General features: G+C 44.0%; 1 protein-coding gene across 17 annotated transcripts; it reads left to right on the forward strand.

The window, feature by feature from the left end:
- Positions 1-1,502: 1,502 nt before the first annotated feature.
- LOC125508051 lies at positions 1,503-15,392 on the forward strand. Of its 17 annotated transcripts, none has more exons than XM_048672613.1 (13): positions 2,427-2,560; positions 5,606-5,689; positions 5,779-5,897; positions 9,198-9,329; positions 9,849-9,982; positions 11,678-12,589; positions 12,679-12,840; positions 12,901-12,936; positions 13,057-13,140; positions 13,218-13,282; positions 13,362-13,814; positions 14,277-14,553; positions 14,641-15,392. In XM_048672613.1, the coding sequence occupies exons 6-11, from the start codon at positions 12,503-12,505 to the stop codon at positions 13,804-13,806; spliced, it is 879 nt and encodes a 292-aa protein (XP_048528570.1). In that variant the 5' UTR covers positions 2,427-2,560; positions 5,606-5,689; positions 5,779-5,897; positions 9,198-9,329; positions 9,849-9,982; positions 11,678-12,502; the 3' UTR covers positions 13,807-13,814; positions 14,277-14,553; positions 14,641-15,392. The 17 variants fall into 17 exon arrangements, 6 of the variants coding, with proteins under 6 accessions (XP_048528570.1, XP_048528571.1, XP_048528572.1 ...); XM_048672612.1 differs by lacking the exon at positions 2,427-2,560 and adding an exon at positions 6,106-6,182 and having other exon boundaries at positions 5,586-5,689; positions 9,050-9,329; XM_048672614.1 differs by lacking the exon at positions 5,606-5,689.
- The last annotated feature ends 3,658 nt before the right edge of the window (positions 15,393-19,050 follow it).

Below are 19,050 nucleotides of genomic sequence, written 5' to 3' on the forward strand. Positions count from 1 at the left end.
GCTAGAGATGGTCATTTATATTACAATACCATGCCACGCATGGCTAAAAGTCTCAGGTAGGTTCTCACATGTTCACCAAATTATTACATCTCCTAACACTGGAGCTTCAACTAGCAGTACTACATAGATGGTGATAGAATGGTTCCTGGATTACATAGCTAGATCATCAGTTATTCATCCCAACCCCCATATGTAGCATCCAGATCGTACATAGCACTAGATGGATCCACATCTATGTCCCCTGTGTAGTTGTATCCATCACCGTTGCTCTCCTCACTTGGTCCAGTAGGATTCTCATACAATCTTTGTTCTAAGAAAGAGATGAATAATAGCAAGAGTGAGTACAGAGTACTCAGCAAGCTCAAATAGCAAAATGCAACACTCATGATAGCTCAATATAAATCAGCAAGTCCTACCTCAACTCGACTCCTGTAAAATAAATAAATAAATAAAAATTTGTTGCAGAAAGTTTATTTCAATTTATAAAAGCTAGCAAACACTCGTATTGCGAGATAGACCACCAATAGGTCCCCGTAGTCCCCAATACAAGAGACTGGCATGAATTCATGTTTTTCTTTAACTCTGCGGAGTTTGTATCACTTTACCCATAGAGCTCGAAACCATAATTGCCATCTGCATTACCTTAGATGCGAGACATGGTTCAGAACATAAAGCTTTGTCCCATTATGTATATTATATCTCCACCCGGCTAGTGGTCACTAGCCGTTGTGTCGGGTTTCGGAACCCGCACTCCACCAACGCTTAATATATAGCGCTTGCTAATGCACCCATCCAGCATTAGCGTGGGAACTCATCGCCCATCCTACTACTACTTACCCATGTGGAGTGTATAATAACTTGATGGTATTTGGCTCAACTCGTCTTAGACGAGACCATGGTTGATACAGTTGTAGTACGACGCATAAAACAAGTGAAAGTTATTTAATCTTAATATGCTAGCCATATGTAGAGGGCCCCACCTTCCAGTATGTCCATCTAGGGCACCCTCTACCAACCAAATAATTATAAAAATAAATAAATCAATGGATTAGCTGCTCCATTAGCTAACCCAACTCTTTGTCAACAGTCACTCCACATAATTTATTACCAAAACATTTTATGCAAGTTGATGATAAGATAGAAGAGAATAGTTTTTTTTCTTTCAAAAAAAATAGTTCTACTCGGCATGATCAAGGAGAGCTTTCCTGAGTTCTCGTACTCAGACCCGGACTCGGTTTGCTTCTGTAGCGCCACCTTCTCCTTACTGTACTCGTTTCCTGCAGTTCGGCAAATATATATTTCGAGACTAAGTCGAGTGAATACTAGGGAAATAAAAATATACGTCGGTGTAGTGTGGTCATCCTACAATAAATATTACTCTCTTTTTTCTAATGTCTTTTTACTAAGCTTGCATTAGTACGTGTACTAGGTGTGCACCTGGGTATGTTACTAAGCTAATTTATCCTCCACGTGCCCTCTCCCTTTCTCTAAATTAAACCTATCTCTCTCTTCCCTGTACTAGTTCTGCACTAGTAGTTCTCAACCGAACAAAGCACCCACTAGTACTATCAGTCCAGGAAGAACACAAGTGATAGCACAAACTGATGCTCCGCTGCTCCTTGCCCAGATCGGCGCCGCCGCCAGCAACGGGAAAGATGTCGCTGCTAGATCCGCCACACTCTCTCTCCCCTGATGTGAATCGCCATATTATCCCCATGAATTTCAGCCTCAACTCTCTAATCCCCCTCTGTGTGTCTGTTCTTTTTGGCTTGCAGGTCAAACCCTATTGGGGATGTGATTTCCCTGCTCCAGATTGAAGTGGTCGGCGTTGGGCGCCGCCGTGATGCTGGATGGTGCAGGTCAGAGCTCCAGTACGTGGCCATGGAGTAGATCGAACATATGTGCATGGTAGTGATGCCTTGTTCCCCTCCCTAAAATTTTTTGTATGTTCAAGTTCTCAGATTTAGTAAATTAAATTGGCTCACATGTGTGTGTTGAACAAGTTCATCACTCCCTGTTCAAGATTATGGTGTGCTGATACTGTACAATAACCTGATCCATTTTATTTGAGCTATTTGAGGTTGTATCCCCTTTCTTCCTCATACTTCTATTTTCCTAAACTGGGATGTGATGCTACTGTGATTGCCTATCTTTTATGTGCATATGTGAAAATCCATTGAGGAATATTGTGCGTGCATCTGGGTTAGGCCTCTTTGTGTATGTGAGTACTAAGAACTGGCAGAAGAGGAAGAACTCACCTTTCTTCTTCTGCTCTCTCTGTTGGCCCTACTCTTGCTGCTCCTACGCTCTAGACCCCAGTCCAGTAGGCTAGCTTCTTGCTCTAGCCTGTCCCCTTCAGTCTACTGATGATTTCTCATGTCACCATCTTCCCTTATTGTTCTTGGATCTTTGTTGGTTTTGGACAGGGGAATGCTAGTGCTGCTGGGAAGAAGAGAGCTTGGTCTGGCTATTTTGGGTAGAGCTGAGACGAATGAAACTTGGCAGTTGCTTACTCTGCTCTCCTTGCCATCTAATATCTGATATCCACCTCCCTTGGCTGGTATGGCTGCCCATCCCCTTCTCTATTGTTCTCACAGGTGCTAGCTTATAATTGGCTGAAGGTTGAAGCCAATACATAGACTATACTGTTGACCAATTGACTATTAATATGGTGCACGTGAGGGTGGTGGTCCATGTGTCTTGCTGTTCTGGTTGACCCAGAGATATTTTTGTGTTGGTCCAACTGTATAGCTTAGCATAGCATGGTCTCCTTATATTTTTTCCAAAGATTTGTAATACACTTTTGCAGCTATACTGTCTGAGGTGTATGAATATAAATATATATGCTTGAGTGGTTATGATGCTTGTTGAAGAAATCTGATATGTATTTGCTTAATGGATTCTACTTAGTTATCTAGTTAAGGGTGGAATTACTATGTGAAAAAAAATACGGGTCGTTACATCCTACCCTCCTTAGAAAAAGATTCCGTCCTCGAAATCGAAAACTTACATAAAAAGGTTGGGGTAGGTTACTCGTAGGTCTTCCTCCTTCTCCCACGTCGCCTCACGAACTGAGTGGTTCTTCCATTGCACTTTGCAGAACCGAATGGTCCTTGTCCTGAGCTTGCGGTCTTCAACTTATAAGATCTTCAATGGTCGTTCTTCATACGTCAGTTCTGGTTGTAATTCAATCTCCAAGTCTGATACTTGTGGTGGTGGCTTGTTGCATTTCTTAAGTTGAGATATGTGGAAGACATTGTGAATTCTTGATAAACGTTCTGGTAACTCCAACTTATAAGCAGATGTTCCCTTCTCCTCCAAAATTTTAAATGGCCCAACATATCTAGGACTCAACTTTCCTTTGATTCCAAAGCGTCGAACCCCTCTCATAGGTGATACTTTTAGATAAACCAAGTCTCCTACTGCCAATTGCATAACCCTCCTATTCCGGTCAGCATAGCTCTTCTGCCTATTTTGTGCAATCTGGAGTCGTTCTTTGATTAGTTGGATCTTCTCATCATTCTCTCTCACTATTCTAGGACCAAGTAATGGTCTCTCTCCAACTTCATACCAGCATGTAGGTGATCTGCATTTCCTCCCATACAATGCCTCATATGGAGCCATTTGTATGCTGGATTGATAACTATTATTGTAAGAAAATTATGCTAGGTGTAGATGCTTATCCCATGATTCTCCAAAGTTCATTACACATGCCCTCAACATATCCTCAAGGATCTGATTTACCCGCTCTGTCTGGCCATCGGTTTGGGGATGATAAGCTGTGCTAAAGTGTAGCTCAGTTCCAAGAGACTTCTGTAGGCTCTTCCAAAAGCTTGATGTAAACACGGAACCTCGGTCAGATGTTATGGTCTTTGGTACACCATGGAGGGCAACTTCCTCTCTAAGTACAGTTCAGTCAACTTATCAAAGGAATATTTCTGGTTTGTAGCAATGAAGAGTGCTGACTTAGTGAGTCGGTCGGCCACAACCCATATGGCATCCTTCTTCTTTGGTGTCATAGGCAAACCAGTAATAAAATCTATAGAAAGATCTTCCCATTTCCAATCTGGTGTCTCTAATGGCTTTAGTAACCCAACAGGCCTTTGATGTTCCGCTTTTACCCTCTGACAAGTGTCGCATTTGCTGACATATTCTGCAATTTCCCTCTTCTTACCAGGCCACCAAAAATTTCCCTTCACATCCTTATACATCTTTGTGCTACCAGGATGGATAGTGTACAAAGTGTCATGAGCTTCATGCAAAATAATTTCCTTGATCTATAGGTCATCTGGCACACAGATCCTACTATGGTTCCAAAGAACTCCTTCCTGGTCCAACCTGAATTGTGAAGGTTGTCCCACTTGAATTCTTCTCATTTCCTCCTTGATGAATGCATCCATTCCTTGCTTTTCCTTAATCTGATCTAGCAATGTGGGGTGAAATGTCATGGCTGCTATATTAGCATTAGATGTGGCTCCTCTCAGCTCTATTCCCATCTTTGCAAGATCCTGCCGTAGCTCTTTTCCATACCCTTCAATTGATATGTGGTTGCATTGCTTATTTCTACTAAGTGCATCTGCCACTACATTTGCCTTACCAGGATGGTAGTTAATTGTCATATCATAATCTTTGATTAGTTCCAGCCACCTCCTCTGCCTCATGTTTAACTCCTTTTGTGTAAATATATATTTGAGGCTCTTGTGGTCACTGTACAATGTGCATTTAGAACCATATAAGTAGTGCCTCCATGTTTTCAGTGCACACACAACAGCTCCCAACTCCAAGTCATGGGTAGGGTAATTTACTTCATGTGTCTTTAATTGCCTAGAAGCATAGGCTATCACTCTATAATTTTGCATCAGAACACATCCTAGTCCAGATTTTGAAGCATCACAATACACCACATAATCTTGTCCACTTTCACGTAATTCCAACACTGGTGCGGTAGTTAACCTTTTCTTTAGTTCCTCAAAACTTCTCTCACACCCTTCAGTCCAAATAAATTTAGTTTCTTTCCTAAGCAATTTGGTGATTGGTGTTGTAATCTACGAAAACCCTTTTATAAATCTGCGGTAGTACCCAACAAAGCCCAAGAAACTCCTTATCTCACTTGGATTGGTCGAACGAGCCCAAGACACAATTATTTCAATCTTGGATGGGTCAACCTCAACTCCTCTTCCTGAAATCATGTGCCCCAAGAAAGCTACTTGGTCCAGCCAAAACTCACACTTACTAAGTTTTGCATACAACTGATTCTCTCTTTAGATTTCAAGTGCTATCCTCAATTGTTCTGCATGCTCTTCCTTGCTTCTTGAATATATTAATATGTCATCAATAAAGACCACTACAAACTTGTCTAGATATTGCATGAAAATTTTGTTCATCAAGTTCATGAACATAGCTGGCGAATTAGTTAGACCGAATGGAACCGCAGTGTACTCATGGTGTCCATACCGAGATACAAATGTCGTCTTCTCAATGTCCTCTTCCTTCACTTTCATTTGGTGATATCCAGATCTCAAGTCAATTTTCGAGAAGACACATGCACCCTTGAGTTGATCAAATAAATCATTTATTCTAGGTAATGGATACTTATTCTTTACAGTTACCTTGTTAAGGTCTCGAAAATCTGTGCATAGCCTCAACCCTCCATCCTTTTTCTCTGCAAATAATACCGGTGCTCCCCATGGTGAGATGCTTTCCCTAATGAATCATTTTTCCTTCTGCTCATCCAATTGTTTCTTTATCTCCACTAACTCTGGCTGTGACATTTTGTAGGGTCTTTTGGAGATAGGTGATGCCCCAGGCATTAAAACTATGCTGAAATCTAACTCCCTATCAGGCGGCATACCCCGGCAGTTCATCCGGCAATACATTAGGAAACTCACAAACTACAGGTATATCCTTTATTTCTTTCTTTTGTCCACTTGATGCCATTACTAAGGGATTGTTTGGTCTGGTTCTACTTCCAAAATATATCAGCCTAGAGCCATCAGACTTCCTTATGGATACACTTTTAAGTTCACAATCTACTTTTACTCCATTAGCAGCTAACCAATCCATCCCAAGGATTATTTCTAACCCTGACATCTCTATAACATGCAGGTTTGCTGAAAATTTGGTGTTGTGGATTATTATTTGTTGATTTCTATGCATTGCCTCTACTATAATCTTCCCTCCAAGTGAGTTAACTCCTAAAGCCTTTTCCAACGGTGTGCATGTTAATCCATTCTTATTCACGAAATCTTGGGAAATAAATGAGTGTGTGGCACCGGTATCAAAAAGAACTGTACCAACTGAAGGAGGAATGAGTAGTTTACCGATGACAACATCTGTAGCTTCTCCTAGTTGCTCTGCAGCCACATAATTCAGCCTTGGTTGTCCTCCTACATGTCCTCCATGCCCAGCTCCTCTTGCTGCATAGTTCATAGGTCCGCCTTGTCCTCGCCCAGCTGGTGGACGATGCACTTGAGTCTGATGCATAGGTGGCCTTGTAGGATTTGCGGAAGGAGGGTGCAATTGAGCTTGTGGTGTCCTGGTCTCCCACAATTGAAGCAAAGTCCTGTGTCCGTCATACAATCTCGAGTAGCATGCCCTTTTCCACACTTCCCACATTTAGGAACAAAGGTTGGCTGAGTAGGAAATCTAGGCCATGGTGGTGTCATATGAGGACGCACTGGTCCAGGCATCATAGGACGTGGGTGATGCATCATGGGGCGTCGGTCTACCCTTGCTTTCTTCCTTCTTTCTTCACTTAGGTTGGCATGCTCATTCTCAAGTATGAAGGCCCTCTTGACAAGGTCTTAAAACTGGGTGATCCCATGAATCGAGAGGTGCTTTTTTAGGAATGGATGCAGCCCCTCCATAAACTTTTCCACCTTCTTGGCTTCTTTATTCACATCATCCGGAGCATACCTTGCCAAATCATTAAACTGGTTTAGGTAGTCATTTATCCTCTTACTACCCTGAGTTAGATTGCGAAACTCCCTCTTTTTGATATCCATCTTTCCCTTTGGGATATGGGTCTCACGAAAATTCTCCTTGAACTCCTCCCAAGTGATAGGCTGATTATTTGCTCGGTTAAGGCTGAAATTTCTCCACCAAGCTGCTGTTGGTCCGGTTAGCTAGTGCGATGCATATCTCACCTTCTCTTCATCTAAGCACCCCACGGTTTCCAGATTGTGTTCTACTTCTAACAACCGGTCATCTGCCTCTAGTGGATCCACTGCCTTGGAGAATGTGGGTGGCTGAGTTTTCAGAAATTCTCCCAAGCTAACTCCTGCACCAGGTAGGTTTGCTCCTCCAGGAACTAGTCTTGTCAGTATTGCTTCGAGGAAACGGTTCTGGTTCTCTTGGGACACCCTTCGAGAATTCTCCATGAACTTAGGGACATCTCCCAGATTGCCTTCTCCACCCATAAGTCCAGAAGTTCCAGCATTGCCAACTTCTGGGTTGCTTGGAAGTTGTGCCGGTCCAGGTAGAACACTTTGATCTTCTGAAGCTGGAGTACCCCCATGCTGATCATGGTCGCTTGATCCCAAACGAAAGACAAGGTCTTGCTCAGTCAAACCATTGTTATTCATCCTGCATTTTTTTCTTCTTCTTCTAGTTAGTTGGTTACTTCTTTGCATGATTATTGATTCAAATCAGCAAGCACAAGTGCAAGTGATACCAATAAATAGCGTGTTGTCCTTCAATTTGTAGTAACCAAAACTGAAGTACAATCATGGTGGCAAATGCCTCTTAGTAACCAGAATGATACCACTCTGATTACTCACTAAAGCACACAATAGTAAGGTACTATGAGCCTCCTAATGCACACAAGTTATATACTATAGAACAAGCACTTATGTTGCGAGATACACAATAGTAAGGTACATTTGTTGCAGAAAGTTTATTTCAATTTATAAAAGCTATAAAACACTCGTATTGCGAGATAGACCACCAATAGGTCCCCGTAGTCCCCAATCCAAGAGACTGGCATGAATTCATGTTTTTCTTTAACTCTTCATAGTTTGTATCACTTTACCCATAGAGCTCGAAACCATAATTGCCATATGCATTTCCTTAGATGCGAGACATGGTTCCGAACATAAAGCTTTTCCCATTATGTATATTATATCTCCCCCCGGCTAGTGGTCACTAGCCGTTGTGTCGGTTTTCGGAACCCGCACTCCACCAAGGCTTATTATATAGCGCTTGTTAATGCACCCATCCAGCATTAGCGTGGGAACTCATCGCCCATCCTACGACTACTTACCCATGTGGAGAGTATAATAACTTGATGGTATTTGGCTCAACTCGACTTAGACGAGACCATGGTTGATACAGTTGTAGTACGACGCATAAAACGAGTGAAAGTTATTTAATCTTAATATGCTAGCCATATGTAGAGGGCCCCACCTTCCAGTATGTCCATCCAGGGCACCCTCTACCCACCAAATAATTATAAAAATAAATAAATCAATGGATTAGCTGCTCCATTAGCTAACCCAACTCTTTGTCAGCAGCCACTCCGCACAATTTATTACCAAAACATTTTATGCAAGTTGATGATAAGATAGAAGAGAATAGTTTTTTTTCTTTCAAAAAAATAGTTCTACTCGGGATGATCAAGGAGAGCTTGCCTGAGTTCCCGTACTCAGACCCGGACTCAGCTTGCTTCTGTAGCGCCTCCTTCTCCTGATTGTACTCATTTCCTGCAGTTCGGCAAATATATATTTCGAGACTAAGTCGAGTGAATGATAGGGAAATAAAAATATATGTCGGTGCAGTGTGGTCATCCTACAGTCAAATATTACTCTTTATTTCTAATGTCTTTTTACTAAGCTTGCATTAGTACGTGTACTAGGTGTGCACCTGGGTATGTTACTAGGCTAATTTATCCTCCACGTGCCCTCTCCCTTTCTCTAAACTAAACCTATCTCTCTCTTCCCTGTACTAGTTCTGTACTAGTAGTTCTCAACCGAACAGAGCACCCACTAGTACTATCAGTCCAGGAAGAACACAAGTAATAGCACAGACTGATGCTCCTCTGCTCCTTGCCCAGATCGGCGCCACCGCCAGCGACGGGAAAGATGCCACTGCTAGATCCTCCACACTCTCTCTCCCCTGATGTGAATCCCCATATTATCCCCATGAATTTCAGCCTCAACTCTCTAATCCCCCTCTGTGTGTGTGTTCTTTTTGGCTTGCAGGTCAAACCCTATTGGGGATGTGATTTCCCTGCTCCAGATTGAAGTGGTCAGCGTTGGGCGCCGCCGTGATGCTGGATGGTGCAGGTCAGAGCTCCAGTGCGTGGCCATGGAGTAGATCGAACATATGTGCAGGTTAGTGATGCCTTGTTCCCCTCCCTAATTTTTTTTGTATGTTCAAGTTCTCAGATTTAGTAAATTAAATTGGCTCACATGTGTGTGTTGAACAAGTTCATCACTCCCTGTTCAAGATTATGGTGTGCTGATACTGTACAATAACCTGATCCATTTTATTTGAGCTATTTGAGGTTGTATCCCCTTTCTTCCTCATACTTCTATTTTCCTAAACTGAGATGTGATGCTACTGTGATTGCCTATATTTTATGTGAATATGTGAAAATCCATTGAGCAATATTGTGTGTGCATCTGGGTTAGGCCTCTTTGTGTATGTGAGTACTAAGAACTGGTAGAAGAGGAAGAACTCACCTTTCTTCTTCTGCTCTCTCTGTTGGCCCTACTCTTGCTGCTCCTACGCTCCAGACCCCAGTCCAGTAGGCTAGCTTCTTGCTCTAGCCTGTCCCCTTCAGTCTACTGATGATTTCTCATGTCACCATCTTCACTTATTGTTCTTGGATCTTTGTTGGTTTTGGACAGGGGAATGCTAGTGCTGCTGGGAAGAAGAGAGCTTGGTCTGACTATTTTGGGTAAAGCTGAGATGAGTGAAACTTGGCAGTTGCTTACTCTGCTCTCCTTGCCATCTAATATTTGATATCCACCTCCCTTGGCTGGTATGGCTGCCCATCCCCTTCTCCATTGTTCTCACAGGTGCTAGCTTATAATTGGCTGAAGGTTTAAGCCCATACATAGACTATAATGTTGACCAATTGACTATTAATATGGTGCACGTGAGGGTGGTGGTCCATGTGTCTTGCTGTTCTGGTTGACCCAGAGATATTTTTGTGTTGGTCCAACTGTATAGCTTAGCATAGCATGGTCTCCCTATATTTTTTTCAAAGATTTTGTCGTGTAATTGTCATGGAAGATGTCCTAGCAAATGGACTTAGTCATAGGGCCATCGCAACTAGGAAGCTTAAAGGGGTTAATCGGGACAAAGGACACAAGAGGTTTTATACTAGTTCGGCCCCTTACGATGAATGTGAAAGCCTACATCTAGTTGTGTTGGAATTGCTGGGGTTTCGATCACCAAGAGGCTAATCCGCCGGCTTGGTTATCGATCTCTTGTTTCTTGCCCTAAGTCGCCACTGGGTCGTCCCCTTATATACACGGGTTGACGCCAGGCGGCCTACGGAGTCCCGGCCGGCTCATAAAGCGTGTCCGGCTCGGTGACTTCTTTTATATGCCTTTCCTTACAAGTCTTTCCTTATATACGGCGGTTTACAATATTGGGCCTTAAGACGCCTCTGGGCTTAGGCCTTCTATAAGCCTTAATAAACTATTGCCTTGAATGTTACTGGGCTTCCTTTGTGACCGCCATTGGGGCTGACCCAGCCCCTCCTGGGCGGGTCATACCTGGTAGCTATATCCCCAACATTAGGCCCCAGGTTGACTTTGAAGTTTGTTCTTTGTCAGTCTTCAATACTTAGACGAAATCCATCTTCCTCTCTTCGCAGAAATTTTTGTAACCCGCCATGACGTCATTTCTTGAAAACACGAAAAACTATTATGACGTCATCTCTCAACAGATCTTTATCCTTTAATGCCTTCCGAGAATCGAGGCGTCCGTTTAGTTGGATAATCATTATTCGGGTCTTCCTCGATTTTCGCGCCTGCCTGTTCTTTTATCCCCTTATAAATAGGCACGCCCCGGTCTTTCTCATTCTTCTCTCTTCTTTGTCTTCTACCTCTCGCAACCCCCACTGCTGCTCGAGCTCCGCCGCCGTCAGAGAGCGCCTCACCTCGGTTGACTTTGGCCGCTGCATCAACTGGAATCGGTCCAGAGAACGGCGGCGACTCTCCACGGAAGATTTGTGGCTGTAAGCATTTCCCTTCTTACTCCTCAGATCTGCATTAGGGCTTTCTAGGTTTCTGCGTGTTCTTTGTAGTTCATCACAGTCTCTTCGTATTTCTTCAACTACAACCTCTTCTTGATCCAAAAAGAGATATATACTTGTGCGGTAGTTGTTTTGTGCCTACTCTTGATACTAGTAGATCCCTTTTCCCGGTATAAAGGCCTCATTAGGACTCACGAACTCATCTGCGCTAGACTTTTAGGTCTAGAATATTTTCCATTTTGAATAGCCATTTGATCAAGAATAATATCAAGCAATTAGGAAACTTGTTTGTCTCAACACTTAACCGAATCTGTTTTCTCAAATATCTGTAGTCATGGCGGCTTATTGCGCCGGCTTACTTTTCCTTATATGACATTAGCCCTTACTTAAGCCGCCATTACTCCTTTGTACCATCATCACTTAACTTCACCATTATCATTGAATTGAACTGGCATGTCACTTTCTTTTCAGTTCGTCTTTTGAACATCATGCCGTCAAAAGCACCGACTATCTGCAACTGGGTTCCTTCAACAGTAACTGAGGATAATTTGAAGGATTTCTTCTCCATAGGATTTTCGCCAGGGAAGAATGTTATGTCTTACCGTGCACCTGACCCGGACGAGGAACGGCCCAATCCAAAAAGATGGTGAAGTCATTGTCTTTTCCGACCACATGAACCGTGGCTTTTCACCACCCGGCTCAAAGTTCTTCAGAGATGTCCTCCATTTTTTCAAAATCCACCCTCAAGATCTCGGGCCCAATTCCATATCCAATATCTGCAATTTCCAAGTTCTCTGTGAGGTGTACCTTCAAGAAGAACCGACTGTGGAACTCTTCAGAGAGTATTTTTATCTGAACCGCCAGAACGAGTGTACCAATGGACCTAGCTTGGAACTTGGAGGCATCTCAATTCAGCGTCGATAGGGCGCCATCTTCCCCCTAATAGTCTTGCCGAGTCATCCCAAAGACTGGAATCAGACTTGGTTCTATTGTCAAGACACTTCACCAGCAAATGATAAGCCACTGCCGGGTTATCGCGCAGAGCGTCTCGACTCCAAGTTTGCGCTCCCTGACAAACTCACTGCCGCCGAACGCAAGAAGCTTATTCCATCAATTAAAAGGATTAACACCTTATTGGGGAACGGCTTAACCGGAGTTGACTTGACTTGTTGCTGGGTCTCATGGCGGGTCATCCCTCTAAGCCGCCTATCCAAATTGACGAATGAATATGGTGGAGGCCCAAATGACTCTCTTCATCACAGCTCCGTTCAATTAACTGAAGAAGATATTGTTTCAATGTTGACCCTTCTGGTGAACGGCAAATATGAAGACTGCAGTAAAGTCGGGTTAAACCCCTTATGCAAACTTAACCCGGCGCCAGAGGTAAAGAACCTCTGACCTCTTTCTCTTTGTATTTTTCTCAACCGTTTTAAATACATGCATGACCTTTTATCTTGTTTATTTGTTTACAGGCCAAATCTGATTTCTGGAAAGCCAAATATGACCACGAAGCCGCCAAGAAGGCTAGAGCTGCCGCCATGACCGCCAAGAAGAAGACCCGGAGGTCTAAGAAGAAGAAGAAGAGCACCGCTGAGGACCTGTTAAAGCTTGACGATGATACTTCTGAGTCGGAGGTAGCCCTTGACTCCCTTGGCCAGTTTTCTAATAACCTTATTGACATTGATTATTGCCAGGATGACACGGGGGCCAGTCAGGTCGGAGAAGAAGAGGTAATTATTTCCTCCGACTCAGACCATTTGCTGAGACAGAAACTACGACGGGTAACCCGGAAAGTAAGGTTTTCGCACCCTTTGGCTTATTTGGACTCTCATTTTCTTTTGAAAAAATAGCAACACGAGAGCCGTCGTCAAGCCCGGAATGATGATGAGCCGCCTTCTGTTGTACAACAAACTCCTCAAAAATGCCAAAATGAGGTCTCTTTTATATTCCTCTTCGGCTTTCATTAATGAATCTATTATCTTGTGTTACTGACGTTATCTGCCCTTTGAAGGAGGTTTCTCGCTCTTCTGGCGACTCATCTCAAATGCAATTTCCGGCCTTCAAGACTGCCCCTGGGTAAGGAAAAAAATCATCTTTCCTCTATGTCTTTAAAAATTGCACCGTTGCACTAATTGTCTTATAAAATCTTTCTTAGTGGCCAAGCCAAATCCAAGAAGGCCGAAGTGGTTAAACCGGTGGAAGACCCATTAGTTCTTGCACCTGAACCGTCTATGCCAACTTCTCCCCCTCAAACTGAAGCGCCAGAAGATCCGGCTATGACGGCTCAATCGGACCCTCCTGAACCATCAGCTGATGAGACCACTCTCTACCCGGCTATAACTGAACCATCCAGTTCAGCTAATCCACCGACAACCTCTGACACTGACGTCTTGGTTACTGGTAGCCGGTTTGTTGAGCCAGGGAACCCCACCATATTAGCTCCACACACTACTAAACAAGAAGCCTTAGAGAAGCAGAAGGTGCGGTTTATGTCTCCCATTACACCCATCTCAATGTCAATGATGTGCTGCCCGGCTATCTCAGTCATGTGCACTCCAGTCGTGACTCGGAAATCGGGATGGTCAAGCAATTGCAGCTGAAGTACGAGGTATGCTCTTCCGGCTTACTTATATTCTGCCAGCCCCCAAGTCTTTAGATTATGATAAAACCTGAATGATCTGTAGACTTATGATATAGGCTAAAGCTTTACCTTTAGATTTTTCAGAAGTCCAATAAAGTAGTATAAACTTCACCTGTAGTCCCCAAGGGCCGGTTCACTTGATCATAAATGAGCCGGTACTTAATTTCATAACTGTCTTGTGCTGAACCCAACAAATATTGTAATCCGGTTTAATCTTGAGAGGCTTTCTGAATATCATGCATTAGCCCCCAAGTGCCAAGTATTGTTACTTTGTAAGGTACTTGGGACTTGAAATATATCAGAGTCATAAGAAATTGTTTTGGCATACATTAGCCCCCAAGTGTCAAGTGGTTTTGCAGTGCAAAGTACTTGAGACTTGAATCTTGAACTTTTAGTTTAAACCTTGACACACCTGTGTATGTTTTATAGAATGCCTTATCTGAATTGGGTTCCCAATTAACTGACGCCAAGACCCGGCTGGCGGATCAAGAGGCAGAAATCAAGTCTGCTGATTCTAAACTTCAATTAAGTCTTGCTAAGACAGAAAAACTGAAAACCAGCTTGACTACCAAAAAGAAAACCTGGGATGAAGAAAAGACGCTGCTGACACAACGTGCCGAAAAAGCTGAAGCGGCTCTTGAGGAGGTTACCACGGAGCTGACCAGTTTAAAGAACCGGGTGTCTCAAATGGTTTCCGCCATCTTTGGTAAGCCATTTGTACTGATCTTTTATACCTTCTTTTGACCCGGAATATAAACCGCCAGCTGACCCCTTGTTTACAAAATATGTGCAGGCCCGCGAAGCAGGAATCTGAGCCAAGATAATGTGACTAAACTGAAGGCGGTCTATACCGTGGAGCAGTTGTACATTGGCGCGCAACGAGCACTTGCTGCTATCTCTCCTGCCAATCAAGGACCCAACCGGCTCAGTGATGTCTTGAAAAAGTTGTCAGTCTTACCCGCCAGGTTCCAAGAAGTCAAACGATCATGTGCCAGAGCTGGAGCCTTGACTGCCCTGAGCCGCTCCAAAGCCAGGGTGCCAGATCTAGATCCGGCGGATGTAGACAGGGGGTACCCTACCGTGAAGGAAGACGGGTCTCCATTTGAGCAGGATGACTTTGTTGCTTGTGTGAGAGGAGTTCGACCTAAGGCTACCATTCTTGGAGATGAAACCAATATTGAAAAATATCAGCCGGGTTTTGATTTGGAGAATAAGAAGATGGCAACTCCCTCTTACAAGGTGACAGATCTAATCCCGCCGGTTCGTCAACATACATTTGCTCCGGAAGTTGATCCGGCTGGCCTGATTGATGAAGAAGTAGAATTCATTGTCGTGAACGGTTTTGACTGGTCAAAACCCAGCTTCCAATCAGTAGAAGGAGGTGAACCGGCGAGGGAAGAGTGAGAACCATATTCGTGGGCTCTTTAGAGCCCTGTAATAGATTTAGCTTGAAACAACCGCATATTTACCTATGCCATCGTGCATAAGATGCCATGTGTGGCTCTTTGCTTCTTGATGTCAATATATGCGTCATATTTATGGTTATCTCTGTAATATTTCGGCTCTGTTCCTGTAGAAAAGGAAAAAACTGGCTTGGCGGTTTAGCACCGAACGGGTCAGAACACCCGGTATATAACCAATGGTTTATCATAGTAGAAAAAACAGAAACAGATGCGAAAATAAACAAGGTTGAAACAACCTTCGATTAACACAGAAACAAATGTTCATAAATAACAATTGTACCTGTATTTGTTACCTCTGGACCACCGGTTTATATGACCCGGGTAATGAGGTTGATGATCCAATCCATTTTTGAGAAGTCAATGCTTCTTCATGCCTGATGATCATCATGCCTGGGCGGCTTATTGTCAAATAGTCAAGCCGGTGAAAAGACCGTGCTGATCATTTAAAATTGAGACAATAAAAGACCAGGAAGGCAAAATAGTAGTTTGCAACATAAATTAACTTTGTAACTGAAAGTTGGGGGTTTCTGATTCGAATACGATCAGTAAACCGGACCAAAGGGGTTAAGCTAAGATTCGAATACGATCATATAGCCCCCAGTGGCTTTGGCGTTGCGCCGATCAAGAGGGTACCGACAGCTATGTTCTCTTTGGTTTGAATACGACCTATGTTTGAACAGGAAGCCCCCAAATTACCTTGAGAGGTTTTTAACGACCCTGATTCGAATACGATCCAAGTCGGACCCGAAAGGGGTTAAGCTATGATTCGGATACGATCAAGAAGCCCCCTAGTGAGTTTGGCTTTGAGCCGATCAAGAGGGTTACAACAGCTATGTTCTCTTTGGTTAGAATACGACCTATGTTTGAACAAGAAGCCCCCAAGTGATCATGAGGTTTACAGCTAGATTCGAATACGATCATAAGTCGGACCAAAAAGGTTAGACTTGATTCAGATATGATCAGCTTCTTAATAGTCATTTTAATAGTAAAAAAGAGTAAAGATATATAATCTTTGAAAGGGAAAAGGACAAAGGTATTGCTTTATTACTTATCATAGTATATACAATGTCAAAGTATGTACATGATGAGAGCCGGTGGCTCAGGTGTAGTATGGCCGAAGTTGAGCAATGTTCCACGGCCGGCGGGTCTCTTCCTCCGACTTACGTGAGTCTTTGTGCTCTCGAACGTCAATGAGGTAATATGACTCGTTGTTGAAGTTTTTGCTAACCACAAAGGGTCCTTCCCAAGGCGGGGATAGCTTGTGTGCATCTGACAGATCCTGGATGAGCCGAAGCACCAGGTCACCTTCTTGAAAAGTCATGGACTTAACCCGACGGCTGTGATAACGGCGCAGGTCCTGTTGATAAATTGCTGATCGAGCCGCTGCCAAGTCTCTCTCCTCATCTAACAAGTCAAGTGTATCCTATCTGGCTTGTTCATTATTAGCTTCAACATAAGCCGCCACACGAGGCGAGTCATGACGGATGTCACTAGGCAACACCGCTTCCGCTCCATAAACCATGAAGAAGGGTGTATAACCCGTGGGCCTGTTAGGAGTGGTGTTGATACTCCACAGTACCGAGGGTAACTCCTCTACCCAATAACCCGGCATCCGTTGTAAGGGAACCATGAGCTGGGGTTTGAGACCTTTTAAGATTTCCTGATTTGCTCTCTCAGCTTGCCCATTAGATTGAGGGTGAGCTATAGAAGAAACATCAAGCCGGATATGCTCACATTGACAAAACTCCTCCATAGCCCCTTGGGATAAATTAGTGCCATTATCAGTGATAATGATGTGTGGAAAGCCAAAGCGAAAGATCACCTTTTTCATGAAGTGAACCGCTGTGGCTGCATCACACTTACTCACTGGCTCTGCCTCAACCCACTTTGTGAATTTGTCAACTGCCACTAAAAGATGTGTCTTTTTATCCTTAGACTTTTTGAAAGGCCCAACCATGTCAAGCCCCCATACCGCAAACAGCCAAGTGATTGGAATCATCCGCAACTCTTGAGCCGGCACATGCGCTCGTCGTGCAAATTTTTGACATCCATCACACCTACTGACCAGATCCTCTGCATCAGCGTGAGCCGTCAACCAGTAAAAACCATGACTAAAGGCTTTGGCCACAAGAGACTTTGACCCGGCGTGATGACCACAATCCCCTTCATGGATCTCATGAAGTATTTCTTGGCCTTCTTCAGGAGAAACACACCGCTGAAATGCTCTAGTGATGCTGCGATGGTATAACTCTCTGTCAGAAATCGTCATTGATTTGGACCACCGGGTTATCTGTCGGGCCAGGGTCTCATCCTCTGGCAACTTGCCCCAGGTCATGTAAGCCAAGAACGGTATTGTCCGGTCTGGGATGACATGAAGAGCCGCCACCAACTGTGCCTCCGGGTCAGGAACGGCTAAATCTTCCTCTGTAGGTAACTTAATAGACGGGTTATGCAAAACATCCAAAAAGGTGTTAGGTGGCACCGGCTTACGCTGAGATCCCAAGTGGCTTAAAGCATCGGCCGCTTCGTTCTTCCTACGATCAATGTGTTCCACCTAATAACCTTTAAAATGCCCTACAACAGCATCGACTTCTCGGTGATAAGCCGCCATGAGAGGGTCCTTGGAATCCCACTTGCCCGACACCTGTTGAGCCACCAAATCTGAATCGCCAAGGCACCGGACCCGGCTTAGACTCATTTCTTTTGCCATTCGAAGACCTTGGAGCAAGGCTTCATATTCTGCTGTGTAGTTAGTACAAGGAAACATCAATCGCAACACATAACAAAATTTGTCACCTTGAGGGGAAGTTAACACAACTCCAGCCCCCGAGCCCTCCAACTGTCTGGACCCATCAAAGTGAATCGTCCAATATGTGTTGTCTGGTTTCTCCTCTGGCATCTGCATCTCTGCCCAGTCATTAATAAAGTCAACCAGCACTTGAGATTTACGTGGTACATACTTCAACCCATGAGACCCAAGTTCAATGGCCCACTTGGCGACTCGTCCAGTAGCTTCTCTATTTTGAATTATGTCTCCCAAAGGAGCAGAGCTAACCACAGTGATTGGGTAACCCTGAAAGTAATGTTTGAGCTTCCGGCTTGCCATGAACACCCCATACACGAGCTTCTGCCAATGTGGATATCTTTGTTTAGATTCAATCAACACCTCACTGACGTAGTAAACCGGCCGTTGGACCGGATGTTCCTTGCCAGCCTCCTTGCGTTCCACCACAATCGCCACACTAACAGCTCGTGAGTTAGCGGCTACATATAACAATAGCGCCCCTTTCTCAACCAGAGCAGCAAGAACCGGTGGCTCGGCAAGCTGTTTCTTCAGATCCTCAAAGGCAGAATTTGCAGCTTCACTCCAAACAAAGTCATCCATCTTTTTCATCATCTGATACAAAGGCATCGCCTTCTCCCCTAACCGGCTTATGAACCGGCTCAGAGCAGCAACACGACCCGCCAGCCGTTGAACGTCGTTGATGCATGTTGGTTTGGCCAGGGATGCGATTGCCTTAATTTTCTCTGGGTTAGCTTCAATACCTCGGTTGGACACCAAAAAACCCAAGAGTTTGCCAGCTAGGACTCTAAAAACACACTTGGTCGGGTTAAGCATCATCTTGTAGACCCGGAGGTTATCAAAGGTCTCCTTCAGATCTGTTACCAAGGTTTCCTCTTTTCTGGACTTCACCACTATATCATCCACATGAGCATGAACATTACGCCCAATCTGACTG

This window comes from Triticum urartu, chromosome 5, assembly GCF_003073215.2.
Source record: "Triticum urartu cultivar G1812 chromosome 5, Tu2.1, whole genome shotgun sequence".
NCBI classification, from domain to species: domain Eukaryota; kingdom Viridiplantae; phylum Streptophyta; class Magnoliopsida; order Poales; family Poaceae; genus Triticum; species Triticum urartu.